Source organism: Biomphalaria glabrata, chromosome 10 (genome assembly GCF_947242115.1).
Source record: "Biomphalaria glabrata chromosome 10, xgBioGlab47.1, whole genome shotgun sequence".
Taxonomy (NCBI): domain Eukaryota; kingdom Metazoa; phylum Mollusca; class Gastropoda; family Planorbidae; genus Biomphalaria; species Biomphalaria glabrata.
The window spans coordinates 19116697-19133710 of NC_074720.1; the positions used below are offsets into that span (position 1 = coordinate 19116697).

The 17014-nt window shown below is 36.7% G+C and overlaps 1 protein-coding gene across 6 annotated transcripts in view; it reads left to right on the top strand.

Annotated features, from left to right (window-relative positions):
* The first annotated feature begins 253 nt into the window (after window positions 1–253).
* Window positions 254–17014, top strand: part of LOC106070753 (choline/ethanolamine kinase-like) — a 39246-nt gene continuing 22485 nt past the window's right edge. For 2 of the 6 annotated variants that reach the window (XR_008780256.1, XM_056044720.1), the window contains exons 1-2: window positions 254–459; window positions 16425–16768. Coding sequence is in view for 5 of the 6 variants with exons in the window: in XM_056044720.1 (XP_055900695.1) it covers window positions 16485–16768 (284 nt within the window). In the remaining variant the exon portion in view is untranslated. Of the gene's footprint in view, window positions 460–15264; window positions 15390–16424; window positions 16769–17014 lie in introns of those variants that run through there. The other 4 variants (XM_056044724.1, XM_056044722.1, XM_056044721.1 and 1 more) reach the window with 4 other exon arrangements.

Genomic DNA, 17014 nt, shown 5'->3' on the forward strand with positions numbered 1-17014 from the left:
CATCAAACGATGAGACTCCTCCCCGTCTTGTAGCTAGTATTCGTGTGTGGGGTTGAAAAAAGATATTAAATAACGTTATTTCTTCCACACCCATTCTTGGATCAAGTAGAAACTTTTTAATTTGTTAAAAATCGTTTCCCCAACTCAAAAGCTCAGGATTCCGCCTTTGCCAGTTTTAAGTCGTCTGCTAACAACGCCTCGTTATCAAGTGTCATTCCTTTTTATAATGGGCCCGTCACTGTTGCATTTCACAAAGTCTCTCACTTATGTTACCACACAAGAGAGAGGGGGAGAGAGATAGTCACTACAGTAATCGCTTGCTGGGAAACTGATAAACAAACTACCTGTATGTAAACAATTCCAGTATAATCTATATAGGTTTGGATCTAGATCTAATGAAGTCAGCCATCTAGCATTTCCACCTCATTATTAAATATTTAGAAGGAAGCCGTTTTAAAGGTAGGACCACGTACAGTAGGCCTAAATATTATTTTTCATTTAGATTTACTTATAGATTAGACCAATAAAGATTGTATAATCTGATAAGATAATATGATACTAGTCTATCAGAAGCATGTTGATATCGAAAATTGAAACTAGGGGCATAATAAATCGAGACGATTCAGAATACGCTCGAAATATTTTCCACATTTCTGTTAATAGGCGACTTTTGATATGTCCCTCCACCCTCGTTATTGGAAGACTAATAACAGAAAAAAAAATTGTACATATGGGTGTTTTATTAATTTATATTCATGAATTGATCTACGTTCTTCAAAGTTATATTGGCTAAAATAAAATCTCAAGCACACATTCTTCTAGCTTGTAAGTTGTTTCTTAAAATATGCGCAATTCTGTAAGTAGGTCAATAGTGCTTGGAAACTAAACACGATACAAAGTTCAATATAGAATCTCTTCTTCTATTTATATCTATACGTCATCGAAGAGCACACTTTCAATTTTCAATAAGCGAAAATTATCTATAGACTATCTAAAAGAATACACATGTAAGGTAGCCAGTAAAGAGCACATTTAATAAATGCATTTTGATAAATCTTTCAAAGCAATTCAGAGTCTACCTTTAGTGTGTATCTTGGTGACACGTTCAGATGGTGATGTGTGCCTCCCGATCTTTAGTAGCAGTGTTTTCTTTCTTTGTTGACTTTGACGACCCCATTTTTTGGTTGAGATCCTGGGCTGTTAAAGCCAAGAAATTTAAACGATACATCCTTTACTTCCCCCAGTGGCGTAGCTAAGTGGCGGGAGGGGGTGTCCAAATGTGAAAATCCGTGGGTCCCCCAAATGAGTGTCCGAAATTTGTTTTTACATTTGATTTTATGCAATTATCTCATGTCAAGATGCCGAACGTCAAAATGCAGGGGCCCCTAATGAGGTCAAGCCCTCCCCGGCCCCAAAATCCCTAGCTACGTCACTGCCTCCCCTTTTTTTTCCCTTCTCACCTCACGTTAACACTTCAATCTTAATGTTAATGAGTCTTGGAAAACCGTCACGAAAAGCGTTTTCATTTATTGAAACGTCTGTATATGAATCTTTGAACGAGAGCAGCAGAGACCGTGAGTAACAGACCTATAATTGGAAGTATGAAACAAAATTGGGGCGCCTTAAAAGTTGGAGGTTGGTAATCAGGGCTTTTGGAGGATAGCCAAAAAAAAAAAAAAAAACAATTATGTGATATTTTTGCAATATTGGCTGTTCCACTAGGGCCAAAAATTGTAACACACATCACACACATGTAAATACATATCACACACATGTAAAATACATATCACACACATGTAAAATACATATCATACACATATAAAACACATAGGCCTATCACACACATATAAAACACATATCACACACATATAAAACACATATCACACACCATATAACCAGATAAAATCAATTTTTATTCAGAATAAAAAAGGAAAAAAAAAGTTATCTTTAGAAACTAAATCAATCTCTTCATTGTTTGAAGTAATTTGAAATAGCACGGACCTATATTTTGTCTTTATGTCGGTGATCAATACTCAATAGCCTCGTTTCTATGGTCTAACTGCATGGTCATGGTGAAAGGGTTAGCTTACTTATAATGATAGTCGAACCATGGTCGAACTAAGAACGAAACTATTGGTGAATCTAATAGCGCATTTAGATATATTATAAAACAAATTACTTGTAAAATAAATTAATTTATTTTCTTTCGTTTAAAAAAAAATATTTAAAATGCATATTTTAGCAAAACAAAATGTAATTTTTTTAAAGATTTACGCAATGTATTCGGTTCATAGACATAAATAAATATAGACTGGCCAAAGAAAGTAACTTCTTGTAACTTGAAAACATGTAGGCCTATATCTATTGTATTCGGATTTCCGAATTATGAAAAATTGCATGATCTTTATTCTTAGAGGTTAAACAAAACTACACTGCCTCCTTATTTACAATATATATAGATGTGTGGCTGAAATAGATATGAATACTTAACTTTTATACTGCTCATAAATGCTGTATAATAAAGTACACAAAATTGCTAATCACAAATTTTCGTTTCATAAAACTCTTTAATCGGCCAGTCTATATTTTCTATGTCTATGATTCGGTTATGCATTTTACGGAAATACGAACACGCCATAAGCGGACACTTTTTAACCACGACAATGTTGCCAACTGAAAGTATATTTATATATATATATATAATATATATATAATATATATATATATATATATATATATGCATATTTTTAACAAGTAAAGTTTCTAAGCCGAAAGATTTTGTTTCTTATGTGGAGGCCCTTTTCTTGTGGGGGGTCCCTGGGCTGTAGCCCACGCCTCCGTCCCTTAAATGGCTTCCTGGCCGTGCGGTTTGCGCGCTGGACTGTCGTTCAGATTTATCGATGGTCCCGGGTTCAAACCCTGCCCGCTACCATCCCACGTCGTCCTGCGGGATGTTTGGACAAAGAAGTAATTATCTTCAACTCTGAAAGAACATCCGAAACATGTAAAACAAAGTTTAATTTCATTGAGGTTGACATGGAAGACTAACACTGCACTGCTCACTGGGCACGTTATTGAAGCTGGAGCTGTGATTGGCCTTGAACTATCTCACGTTAAATTAAAGTTACTTTCCATTAGCCTATAACATCTAAGAGATTGTAGAAATATTTTAATGTCTAACATTAGACTGTCAGTGATGTGAAAACAACAACTATACGTAATAGAAAGACTTTCGTTTTGTTTCTTGCTAGAACATGCCCTACGAGTATTTTTGTTTTACCTATAGGCCTTTGTTCTTTTTTTTTTGTCTTTATTATTATTTGTTGGACTATTGGCAAGATCTTTGAGAACATACTGCACATATGCATAAAAGAAATAAAAAAATTCTTGCTCAGATCATAAAGAGGATCACTTCATTGTTTCACCAATAAACCACCAGATGGTGAGTGTTCAGGCCATGATCTTCAAAGAAAGCGGATTTTTCCAACGCACTTGATGCTTATTCAGCAGGATATAAAATGTTTTACTTGGTCCGGCAGGGTAAAATATATGCATGTTTTTCGTATTTCTATACAGTCTTTTACCCCTGCAGCAGTAAATCTTTATAAAATGTTTACTGTTTCACCTAATAAAAGTTCTAGAGGAAAATGGTGGAAAGTTGATCTGAAATTTGTCAAAACAAATGTAGCCATAACACAAAACAGACATGTTTGTATGAACTAAACAAATGTAGCAATAACACACGCACACAAACATGCATGGGTGATCCAAACTAATCCAATGTAGCCATAACAACAACAACAACAAAACTTCTTTGACTCTTAAATGTATGAATCAGTAAAGAAAAACATTTGTAGCCGCAACCCAAAACAAAAGGACGTGTACTGGTGAGTCAAACAATAAGACTTGGACACTGGCTACTAGATCAGTTCTTTGCAACTAGATCAGTTCTTTGCAATCATTCTAACACTTGGACACTGGCAACTAGATCAGTTCTTTGCAATCATTCTAACACTTGGACACAGCACAATGGCTTCCTTGTTACTTTACCTTCTCTTCTTCTACTTACTGTATGGAAGATGTTCAAGAAGAAATCAATACGAGGCAACATTCATTTTAAAATAAAGGTTTAAGCTGGTAACACTGGTGTGTAGTGTGTAGACTAGCTCGAGAGACTTCAATGTTCCTCGTACAACAAACGTAAGAACTATGTTCAGTTAACTTCTAAGTGATCATTTCTAATCAGGGTGGCATTTCTAAGAATGTCAGGGGAAACAACCTTAAGATGTTGAGATCTCTACAAGTAGAGAAAAAAAAAGATCAATGTATAAATGTATTGTTGATTTTCGTGCAAGAGCTCAGCTCAAGCTCCTTGTGGAAGAAATCAAGGAGACAGCAGACGAGGTAACTTGGCACAATCACGTGACTTGAGCACGTGAAGACAAATTAACGGTGACCTTTGCAAAACCAATAATAAACTTGATGTACCGAGTTTAGAAATGTTTCAATTGTGTCGGTAATATTTGTTTTAAAGAATGCAGATATTATTATAAATTTCATAGTGTCGATATTAACTTTCTCGGATATGCATACTTTCTTGAAGCTCCTCCTTCGTGGTCCAAGATGTGCACATTTCTCATTTCCTATGAACACGAAGATGACTGTGAAGTCCAAATCTCACTTTGGTCAGTTACAGATAGTCCCGCGTCTTCGTTCTTTCACGTTGGCCGCTCTCCTTGCTTCGTATATCGTGACTCCGGCACTCAAGCTTCAAATACTTTCTTACACTTTACATCTATCTATCTATCTATCTATCTATCTATCTATCTATCTATCTATCTATCTATCTATCTATCTATCTACCTATATAGCCTACCTACGTACCTACTTACGTACCTATCTAGAGTCACCCTTCGGATTTGACCCACGGGCCGGAGTTGGAGCAACACCCCACCAAGCATTGTAAGTCTGTTGGCTAAAACTTTCTAAATGTCTATGATATGCGTCTTGTATTAGTGTTAAAATTTATTGCAAAAGGTCTTGCTAGCCCAGGGTGTGTAGCATCAAGAAATGGTCGTACCGGATGACACCAGCCCTTGTAAGGCCGCTGAAGTCAGTCATGTGCGACCACAGACGAAATGCGCAAATGGAAATGGGATTTCCTTCTTATCAATCATCAATAGAAATATTATAGGGCCTACCAATGTGGATATGGTTGATGCCACTTGATGGGATATAATGTAAAAAGAAGGCTTAATTGAATTCGTAATTTCAACGCAGGTGAAGTTACCTCAATAGTGAAAGGACTAAATAGACAATGCGGGTCTTTCTTTTAAAAGTACTCTACATATTTATTTTAAATATTTTTTTAATATTATTTATACGCAGTGTATTCGAAGTAGACTAAAGATTTAATATTGATACTAGACACTAAAAGGGGAAATTACTAACATTTTATATTGAATGATCTTTCCAGCCATCTCCTTCGGTTAGGAAAACATTGGATAACGCCTTAATAATTATTACTACCGCCAAAGCGAAAGTCACATCGACCTGTAATATAAGTGGACGGGAGTGTCTCTCCAAAATAGGGCTCCACAGCCATATGAAAAAGGGTTCGAGATGAACCTTAGTCGTTCCACGACTGAAGGAGGCCAATTTTATTCAGTGGCGGGGGGTAGAATGCAGGTAGTAACACTGAAATGGTCGCACATTGGGAATCTTGCTTTTGAAACCAATTCTGAATTCTACCATCTGTGTAGTTTTAAAAACGTAAAATCAAAGAGTCGCTCTAGTATCCTATTAATATCATTAACTTGAAGGCGATCATAGACCAATCAAAGCTCTCCAAGCGTAGCCAGGATTTTTTTTTCGGGGGTGGGATTTTTTTCTAATTTTATTTTAATGATTAGTAGCTGAAATATATTTTGTAGACATGGCAATGACAAACCTAATTTCATGTATCAAATGAGAATGTGTATCTTACCTACATGTATCAAAACAGAATGTGTATCCTACAATCATGTCTCGTATCTGAATGTGTGTGCGCGTGTGTGTGTACATAATGAATCTTTATTAAATTCTGACACTTTATTCTTTCGGAAGACGTTTATTGTACACTAGAATAGGTTCTTCCTGGAGTTAGTGGGGAAAATTTGGACTCCCAACCCTTGCCAGCAAGGGGGTCTGGTGGAGCGCTGTGAGCACTGTTTACGGTATTGAAAGCCAACAAAATGCATATCTACAGTGCATTATCCTGCTATTAAAAAGTTTTATTTCAAAAACCTAATCTGCTATTCTTACTTACTTAGATCCTCAGGCGCCGCTCAGCGCATTGGGCGGCAAGCTGCTTCCACAAAAGTCTGTCACTGGCAATATATGAAGCTTCTTCCCACCTGCTCTGAGGTCCTTCATGAAAGTGTGTCGCCAAGTTGTACTAGGATTTCCCTGTTGGCGCTTTCCTCGTAATGGCCTCTATGTCATCGCAACTCTTATTATGCGTAATTTATTTTGTCGGAGAACATGTCCCGCAAACTTCATGCGACGCTCTGTCACAACCTATCTCCATAACTGACTCCTAAAATCTGTCTTAGCCATCTTTGTTGAGTCACATTTAGTCTTTTTCAATTTCGGCAGATGACTATTCACTGCACTTTCTTAATGGAGCCCAGCCACTGGTAGAAATTTGTAACCTCTCTTGGCTACACTCTTGGAATTAGGTGACTGTATTTTGCTTTAGATTTTATATCGAAAAAAGGAAGTTTTATTGTCAAAATCATCTGTTAGGGAAGGGTTTGAGCCCCCCCCCCCCCCTGGCTACGCACAAGCGGCTAATGCATAATGCCGTTTTTTTTTATCGCATCGCACGTAGGATTGGCGTTTTCCATATTGAATGACATCCCAAAATTACAATTTTTGTCAATATATTTCATGAGATTTGTATGAGTTTTCAATAGATTTTTAATAATTTCCGAGTTTTCCAAGACTTTTTCATATATTTTGCAATTTCATGAGATTTCCAGGAGCTCCTGGTAAATCAGGCGGCCGCGAGAAATCTGATATAAGTTATAAAATAGTTTAATTAAATAATTTACACAGAATTAGCACGGGTCCTATGAAAGTGTGGGGCCCACTGCGGTCGGATAGGTTGCTGTGGCCTATGGCCGGCCCTGCAAAATAGCGGCGTATGCTACGCCGCCGGTCGACTAGTACTTAAGAAATTGTATGTTTACCGATACGAACCATAACTAGGCCTACTTTTCAGTTGTAAGGACTTGGTTAGTATCTATCTCTATCCAAACTATGTGTATCGTCGTGTGTGAGAGAGTAACGCACTATTGTCTGTACATTTCTACTCGGTTAGGGAGACACAGCTGTGTCCTGCTTAAATTGCCATCTGTGGCCTGGGGTCAATCAAAGTTCTCTTTTCTTACTTTGACAATTTTCCTTAATCTCTTATCTATCTATCTATCTATCTATCTATCTATCTATCTATCTATCTATCTATCTATCTATCTATCTATCTATCTATCTATCTATCTATCTATCTGCAATACTTGATAGATCATTATGGCGTCTACAAATATCCCTATGTTTGTTATCTAGAAATTCGTTACTGTAGATCTTGGGGAACAGCCATATACGAAACATAAGTCCTAGAAATAAATGCTTATTTAGACCAGGCAATCAATGGCCAGAATCAGCCAAGAAAACGAATGGCTTTGTGGCGTCTAAATCTCTTAACTAACATGTAGGCCTACGACTAGGTTAAGACATAAGGATACGCGTGGAACTAAGAATCCATTTTCTTTTTTTTCGAAGGAATGTTTCATAGCAAGACATATTTTTGTAAAGCAAGTTTTGACTTCTGATATATATGTTTTTTAGTGCACTTGAATATTTCATTTGCAGTTTATCTACCAGTGAGATTGTAATTAAGGTCAGGTATCTTAATCCAAATCTTGAGTGCAATCTACCAGTGAGCTTGTAAATAAGGTCAGGGGGGATTAAGTCTCGCGCGGGTACGAGTATTATGCAACCTCCAATACTGATATTATTTTTATCGTTTAAATAACTGAGTTTTTTTCTGAGTTTATAATATAGTTTAATATATAGCTAAGAAAACCAATGACTAAGTCTAATAGAGATCTCTTTACCCCCTTTCATTGTGCTCTGAATATTATATTCTAAAAGAAAAGAACCACCTTTTTATCTTGCAAACGATGGGACAGATGTAAAGGTCATATGTTTTTTTGGCCAAAGGTTAACGAGCATGGTGACATGTGGCCAGCACAACGGTCTACCGCCTTTACTTTCACCAATTCAAGTTAGGTACCCACAGGACCGGATTTAGGGCGGTGCAGGCGTCTTCACAAGTTAGGAGCCTCTAAATTTTGACGGGTCAGCAATTTTTTTTTTTTTTTTTTCGCATTTTTACCGACAACATTTTAAATATTACGGTTGATAACAAATTTGTAGGCTGCTACATCTTGTTGCAACTCTAGGGTAGGCACTCAACGAAAAGGCAGGTCGGCAACAGTAAACGATGTATTTATTTTGAATAAGCATCAACAAATAGTAACAGTTACTAGTTAGACTTGGACGTCTGCTATAAAGTCACAGGGAGTAATATGACTTAAGTTCTAAGAGTCCTACTTCATACCAGAACACAGAACAGACCACCGACACACTTCCCAGTGTCGTTCTAGGTCTCACACACAGTTTCCTAGTATCACACAGGACAGCACTCAGCACCTTCGATGAAGTCCAGTAGGGAATCGGCGCCGGAGGCGCCATTATCCCGTTGATGGTTAGAAAGGCTTTTATCCAACCACCAGGCCTGGACATGGGGCTCTTCACCCCTGTCCTGTCTGAGGGCACCCAGCGGTAGACGGCCATATCGATTGACTGGGCCAGACCGGGCCGTGCCGCGTACACAGCGCACCGTCCTCGCTCTCTGCCCACTCGCTATAAGTGGCCGAGAACAGTACTAACTGCGGGGAGCTTGTCTCATATTCCTATTCTGTAACCGTCACAATTCCGTGCGGGAGCCGCCACTCCAGGCTCCTGGTACTGATGACGACCCCCTTTGTGGAACGGCGTGGCGGACTTTTTGGACTGGGTTGCAGGTTACTTGTTCCATCCCCACCCCGAGTGAGATAAAAAAAAAAAAAAAGCTCACCCAGGGAGACCTGCTAGAAGGCCTGGTTCGCTACTCGTTCTTAGCCTGTCCAGATCCACCTCTGTATGTTTCCACCGGAGGGCCACGCTGAGGCGACGGGTAGCTGGAATTTCCTCCGGGCACTCAGCACCAGACTGTTCAGACTCCCATGACTTTTAGCCGGCTCACAACAGTCCTTCCCCTTGTTTACGTTCAACAGTGCGCTAGTGCGCATTTCAAGCACTGGTGCAAGGCAGGGTTACAACAATATTAATTGGTAAAGGTTTACAAAGACGAGCTAGCGTTTAGGCTTGGTAATGAGTATCTTTTATATCCTATACTCTTAAGCGAGCAATTCTTGTATGTATGTATATATATTTATATATATATATATATATATATATATAAATTTTATTTCGAAAACGGCTCTAACGATTTTCTTTAAAATTTCACAGTATGTGCATAATAGTGAGAAAAAAATTCTCAACTCATTGGCCACATCGGGAAAACTCGAGGTCGACCGTTATATCGGTTTGAAAATGGCTCATTATCGAAAAATGTATTTTGGCTAGAATGTTTTATGAATGAAATTTTCTGTATGACGTCAATGGGAAAAAAAACTTGACACCGCTTACGTCACTAGGCTCACAGCAGTACACTAAGTCTTTTCTTCGCAAACAGGAACAAGTTTCAATGATTCAATTGGCGTAATTAAACATTTGCGCACCATCTTATTGTACATTGATCCATTAGGAATTTATGGAAGAAAAATAATGAAATTAAATATCTTAATGTAAGATTAGTTATTGTGTTTTAAAGGCTTTATAAATTGTTTACACTTTAATTGCTTACACCCGTAGGTAGCTTTTACTTTGTTATTATTTTGCTGGTGAATTATTGCAATGTGTTTAAGCTTCGAAGTCTGCTGTCCAATACCAAAACATAGGAAATGGTCATAACACAGCATATCTATTACTTGCTATTACTATTACCTTACTTGCACAATCAGGGCCGGCCCTAACATTTGCGGGGCCATATGTGAAATGTGAGGATTGCGCGCGGACCAGTAAGGGTAGAGATAAAGATAATAAGTGAAAATAAAGATTTTGTATTAGAAAATAAATTCGTATTTGCATTACATTTTTATTAAATGAAAGCTGACGATGCCGTTTTTTTATATCACGCGTAGGACTGGCGTTTACCATATTGATTGACACCCCAAAGTGACAATTTTGTCTTTTTAAGGACATTTTTATGAGTTTCAGGAGATTTCCAGGAGCTCCTTGAAAACAAGGAGACCACGGGAACCCTATTATAAATTATAATGGTTTAATTTAATAATTTACGCATAGAATCAGCGCGGGGCTTTTGAACCTTCGGAGTCCACCACTGTGACAGCATAGGCCTAGGGCTGGCCCTGATGATATCCAGCTCGCGGTCAACGAATTTTCATCACGCTGCTGCCTTTTTTTTTATTTGTTAACCTATAAACCTCGGTAAAACAGAAGTCATGTTCCAAAAGTCACCCAATAAAACCTACTCAGCCCAAAGATCACTGCGCATAGACATCCATTAAAGTGGTAGATAACTTCACATTATCTGGGAAGCATTTTATCAATTGACGCATTGCTTTAAAGAGAGGTTGATATGTGATCATGGATAGTCGTGCTTTTGGACGCCTCCAAGCGAGAGTGTGGCGAAATAAATCGCTCCGCCTGTCTACAAAAATCAGTGTCAACCAGTATTCTCTCAACCCCTCTATGTGGATCTGAGACATGAGTACTTTATAGAAAGCAACTAAGACTTCTTGAACGACTTCACCAAAGACCACAATACAAACAGCGATATTCTTGCAAAATGGTATGAAATTCGAGTCCGAAGATAAGTGAAGAATGCAGTATTTCCCTTTGCTGTGCAGCCCCAACTGTGACCTACATATTTTGCCACATCCAGGGCAAGCATAACCATTGTCAGCAGGTGGCCGATTTAGATTTTCTTTTCGCCATCTCCGTTTGTTCTCGGCAGCAGATTTTCTTTTGGTCTCAAATGTGTATCTCGCGGCCTTCGTGAGAGACCTCCAGCTGTCTCGTTCTGAGGCCGCATGCAACCAGGTGCTCTCTTCTATGTCAGCCAAGGAAAGTTGACGACTAGGCTGGTCTTTGAAGAATTTCCGTGGGGCGCCTCTGTTACGTCGACCACCTTTTAGCTCACAAAAAAAGACTGCCTTTGGCATTCGTTCGTCTCCCATACGGGATACGTGCCCTACCCAGTGCAACTGTCGGACCATAAGAAGTCCCACTATACTGTCCATACCGGCGTTGGCAAGGACATCGCTGTATGTAGTGCTGTCCTGCCACCGTATGTCCATGATGGAGCGCAGGCATCTTTGGTGAAAGCACTCAAGAAGTCTTAGTTTTTTTCTGTAAAGTGTCCATGTCTCAGAGCCATAATAAATATACTAATTGCAGTATTAAATGTCATGAAGTAACCATTTTAGAAGTTATACTGCAAAGACTTTCTTACAAGCCTATAATAGCCCAATAGTTATACATGAAAGAAGCAATGTAAAACGTTAAGACGTGAGCTGTGGTTTTCTATAGGCCTACTATTGGAGGGACTTTCTATTCTAATCGCCATGTACAATTACATTGAGAACTGAAAGAACTAAAAAGCAACTCTTCGGATTGATAGTCTTTACCCGATAGTTCATTTTCGTAATTACAACAATATTCCCAAAATAACTTCGGGTAAATATCCTTCCTTAACAAATTATTCATCCGAGCGAGGCTCGGTCACCTGATATTAAGACTTATGCAAACAAGACAAATCTAAGGAACTCTTTTTACTATCGCATTCTTTAAGATCAGCTACCTTCCCAAACATTGAAATTACACTAAAGATGTAGATCTACTTGGTTTTAAACATAGACTTATATATACTACTCTAGACTGGGCATGGAGATTTTTTAGCACTACAAAAAATGTCGTGAAATTTTTTTAGAAAGTTGGATCAAGGTGTTGTTTTGTTAAGTACTTAAAATAAGTAAAGTTATTGTTTTTTTAAACCCTAACCTACGTAACATATAATTTAATTTTTAGATTTAGATCTAGTAATTGAACATCAAAAATAAGAGTACTCTCGTCTCATGATTATTATTTTGCAATTTTTAGATACATAATCTAGAAAGATCTAGGTAATCAATCTATTTAAATTAACATGAATTATTTCGATCTAGGATTTTTGAAACATTATCTCAACAAACAGGAAAAGGCTTTGTTTCATATATTTGCGTGAATATCCGAGAAATGATTTTGCATTATTTTTAAACTTTGAAAACTAAAGATCATTACTTTTCTAAGACAGAAAAAAATATTAATTGGGGCTACTCCCCTTAGAGCCTGAAAAAAGAGTTTACATAAAAATCTATAGATCTAGATCTATATGTATAGGTCTTTGAATCGATCAGTCGCGGATAAGAATTTATTTCTATGGTCTTGAACTTTTGATGGTCTAGAATAGCACTGGAGAGCTCCTCGTTAAAAAAAAAATTATAAAGGCTCCAAAAGATGATGGGAGAGTAGAAAACCAAGATTTCAGCGAAATTTTTCGCTAAAAAAAATCACAGAAATTTTCATTCGTTTTTAATTTAATTCAATTTGACTTTAAATTACTTTAACATAAGTTACTTATACATTCTTTTGTTAAAATTATTTTATTTGGTGGCAATAATTTTTTGAAAGACTGGACGGAAAAAAAATTCGGAAAATAATTAGGGGCCTCCATTCCTTTGTTGCCCCAGGGCCTCCACGCCTCTAAATCCAGCCCTGGTTTAGAGTTTGGTGACTCAAGGGCACATTAAAATCCAGAAATTAAAAATCCGAGACTTAATCGAGATTCGAACCCTTGATATATTGGTTCGGAAGCCAATCATATTACCGCCACGCCTCCTTGTATATAAGGCCTATATACGGAGGCGTGGCGGTAATGTAATATATATGTGTGTGTGCGCCCCCTCTTTGAAAGTTCTGGATCCGCTATTAGAGCTAAAATGTAAATTGGGGGAAGTGAGGTGAGGATGTTTAAACTGATAATAATTTAATTGTGATGTGAATCTGATTGTGATAGTGTGCTAGAGAGGAATAATGGGCTTATAGTTGCTAACCATAACTAACAGAAATGATAATTAGCCCTAATGCTTAAAATGTAACTAGCCTTGAACAGCATGCGTGACGTGATCACATGTCATGACCACGAAACAGGGAGCTGGATTTCTTAAATTAAAATGTTTGCATAATTAAAAAAAAAAATCCCATTCAAGATCAAATCGACTTGTGATATGAAAATGTTAGTATTTGAAATGCTAGCCCAATAGATTTATCTCACTCGTCTTACTTATCATTAATCATTTATTATTTCTTAAATATTATCAACTTGGCTTTGTGATAAGTCTAAACACCATTTTTGAAATAAAAACATCAATCCATAACTTGTAAAGTAACGTTATTGAACAAGGGATAATGTTGAACAGAAATTGTACAGTAATAATGCTTACAGCGATATCGTCTCCTTTTATTGATGTATTTTTAGCGGCCCCCGAAAGGGGAAAAGACGCTATTAGTTTTGTGCGAAATGTCTGTCCGTCTGTCCCGTTTAGATCTCGTAAATTAGAAAAGATATTGAAAATCCGACATCACAATATTTTAGACCATTCAAAGTTCTGATGCAACGGCTATTTTTTTTTTCTGAAAGCGAAAAATCTAATTTTTAAAATCAGTTATGCAAGCAGTTTTTTAAAGAGAAAAAGCTAATTAGTATGCATTATAAGTTAGACCTAATTTAAGACAAATAGTAATCTTGTAAACTTCATTTTCCTGAATTTTTTTATTGCGGAATTTTTTTTTTTTTTTTTTTTTTTTTGAGGTTTCGAATAACAGATTGAGCCTTTTCAAAACAATTAGATCAATTATAAGACATCAGTTAGGCCAGGGGAGGCGCGGTGGCTGAGCGTTAAATGGCTTCCGAACCGGGTTCGAATCCCGGTGAAGACTGGGATTTTCAACTCTGGAATCCTTAGTGGCCTTTGAGTCCACTCAGCTCTAATGGGTACCTGACACTAGTTCTGGAAAAGCAAAGGCGGTTGGTCGTTGTGCTGGCTACATGACACCCTCGTTAACCGTAGGCCACAAAAACAGGTGAACTTTACATCATCTGCCCTATAGACCACAAGGTCTGAAAGGGGAACTAGTTATAGGCCAGGTTCACATATAACTTTACATTCACTTTCACCTATCCTTTGATCTGCGGGACCGTTGGGGCACTACACAAGATCTGTTAACATTCTTTCTCCATTCTTATCTCTCATTTTTCATTGATATAATTTCATTCGGATGTTCTTTCTGAAAATATTGAAGCCTGCCTGGGATGGACCACTTCGGGGGCCGATTTTGAGTTTGTGTTTCCACACAAACTGTCTTTTGTAACCTTGTTAATTTTTTTTTTTTTTGGTTTGCCTTACTCCTAGACTACATTCTCAAATAGGAAAAAATCCGTCGTAAAAGAATAAGCAGTATTCAGCTAAATTCTTCAATTGTACGAAACATTCCGTTAAAGACAAAGGTTGGGAAACACTGATTCAGGCAAAATACTGACAGGCTGGTAACCCGGGCTCTCTTCCTCCAATAAAAACTAGTGAGGGAATGGAGACTACACATTCTAAATCTAACTAGACGTAATTATAAGTTATAGAGATATTATATACCGGTGCTACTCTAAATTGGAGTCTAGATCTAGAACCCTAGATGAATCAAGATTTAAATAGAATCTATGCTCAGCTAGAACTTTGCTAAGAAAATCTCTTGTATATGAATATAATATATATAATAATATAATATATTTATAGTCCTAATCTAAAGTTGTGAATGATGAGTAGGCTATCTTCCCCATTTTGACAATAGAATCTTTATAGTAGGCTTGGTAGTATTGTAATAGGATCTACATCGTTTGTTAAATTTTAATATTGTAGGCCTATTCTTGGAAATAAGTTTGCTTATAAGGATCTAGATCTCTAGTAGGATGCAATACAAATTAGTTATACTTTTTAAAGTATCATCGGTTAAAGGTCAAAACGACAATCGGAAAATAGCATGATCCATACAGTAACAATCGAAGTCACCGGGCCAAGTCTGACTAATACTATTATATTATATTATAATGTTAGATCTAGAATCTAGTAATAATCTATAATAAATCTCTATAATATAATATATATAGACTAGTCTATATATAGATAGATCTAATACATTAATTTTAGATTTAGTCTAGATATTTAAGATAGATCTATAAATAGATCTAGTTCCATGACCATGTATTTAGATCTACATCTAGATTTAGATTTTAGTTGAAGGAACTTAAGTTAAAGTTTAAGAGTACTTAGGCTTAGGTTAGAGAAGACATTTAGAATCTAAGTGGCGGAGTATTATTTATAGAGATTATACTAGTAACTATAGAATAGATCTAGAAGAAATCTATCTAGAGACATTCTAGAATTGAGAATAGGTCTAGATCTAGTCAATCTAGATTGAATAGATCAGATAGACTTTGTAACACTTACTCTTACACTGTACACTGTCTTAACTTAGTCTTAGAGTTTAGAGTGAACAGTCTTAGACTACTGAGTCTAGAATAGTTACTTAATAAATAGATCTAGAATCTGTACTCTAGTTAGTTAAACTTAAGTTTAGTTATAAGACTTAAGAAGAGTAGTAGATCTATAACTATAGACACTATAGTATAGTCTATACTACAAAGGGGAAATTCATTTAGATCTAGGTATGAGTTATGAGTGTGTGTGATCTAATGTGTGTGAACAACTGGCCAGCAAGTGCTGCCTACTAGTTTTTCATTTTGTTGGATTGGGAGTTGAAGATGTTTTCCATAGAAAGGTTACAAACTATAGCTGTATGACTTGTGTGGTTTGCTTTACACACAACAGCATTATTCCTTTACCATCAGATGTAAAATACCATCTAGTTCTAGAGCTGGTTTGATTTTTCACAGTCCTCAAATCTTAAGTAAACTTTCCAACCTTGATCAGAACTCTTTCATCATCACTTTGATAGCCAGTGGCACCACTTAATAACCACCTGACTAACATCTCATGAGTTAGCTTTTCTAAGATTTCAAAAAAAAAAATGTATTATAAATGTATTATTTAGGCTTTTACTGGTATAACTATTTTTATGTTCCTTTGTTTTTAATTTTCCAGCTTAACAATTCATGTTGATTGAATCAAATTTAAAAACAAAGCTGTTCTTCACACTTAAAGATGATGCAAACTGAGATATTACAGAAACCTTTAAAAGGCTGCCCGAACTTTCCAAGGGAAATAAAACTTAACAATCATAATGATTCCTCATTAATGATTGATGACACAGACACTGGCAATGACACAGATCGTCGGATTAATCCTACTACCAATGGGCCAGTGAGTAAAGATGTCATTACAGATGAAATGGTGCGAAATAAAGCCTTTCGGTGGTGTCAAGACTCCATAGGAGGTGCTTGGCTTCACTTGACTTCAGAGAAAGATCTACAGATTGAACCTGTTGGGTTGGTAGAAGTCTTTGTTTTGATTTTTTGGTTTGTTCTTAATACATATTATAAAAAGAGTGACTGCTTACGGAATACATTCCTTTGACCTTGGAATATAATATGTTTTTAATTACAACCTTTACTTTTTTTTTTATCTATAAAGTATAATTGTAATGAATATGATAACAATATTTTTAATGAAAATTCTTGAGGGCCAGCAATTTTAAAAAATTATTAGCCTGATAGATTAAGAAAATGTCCTGA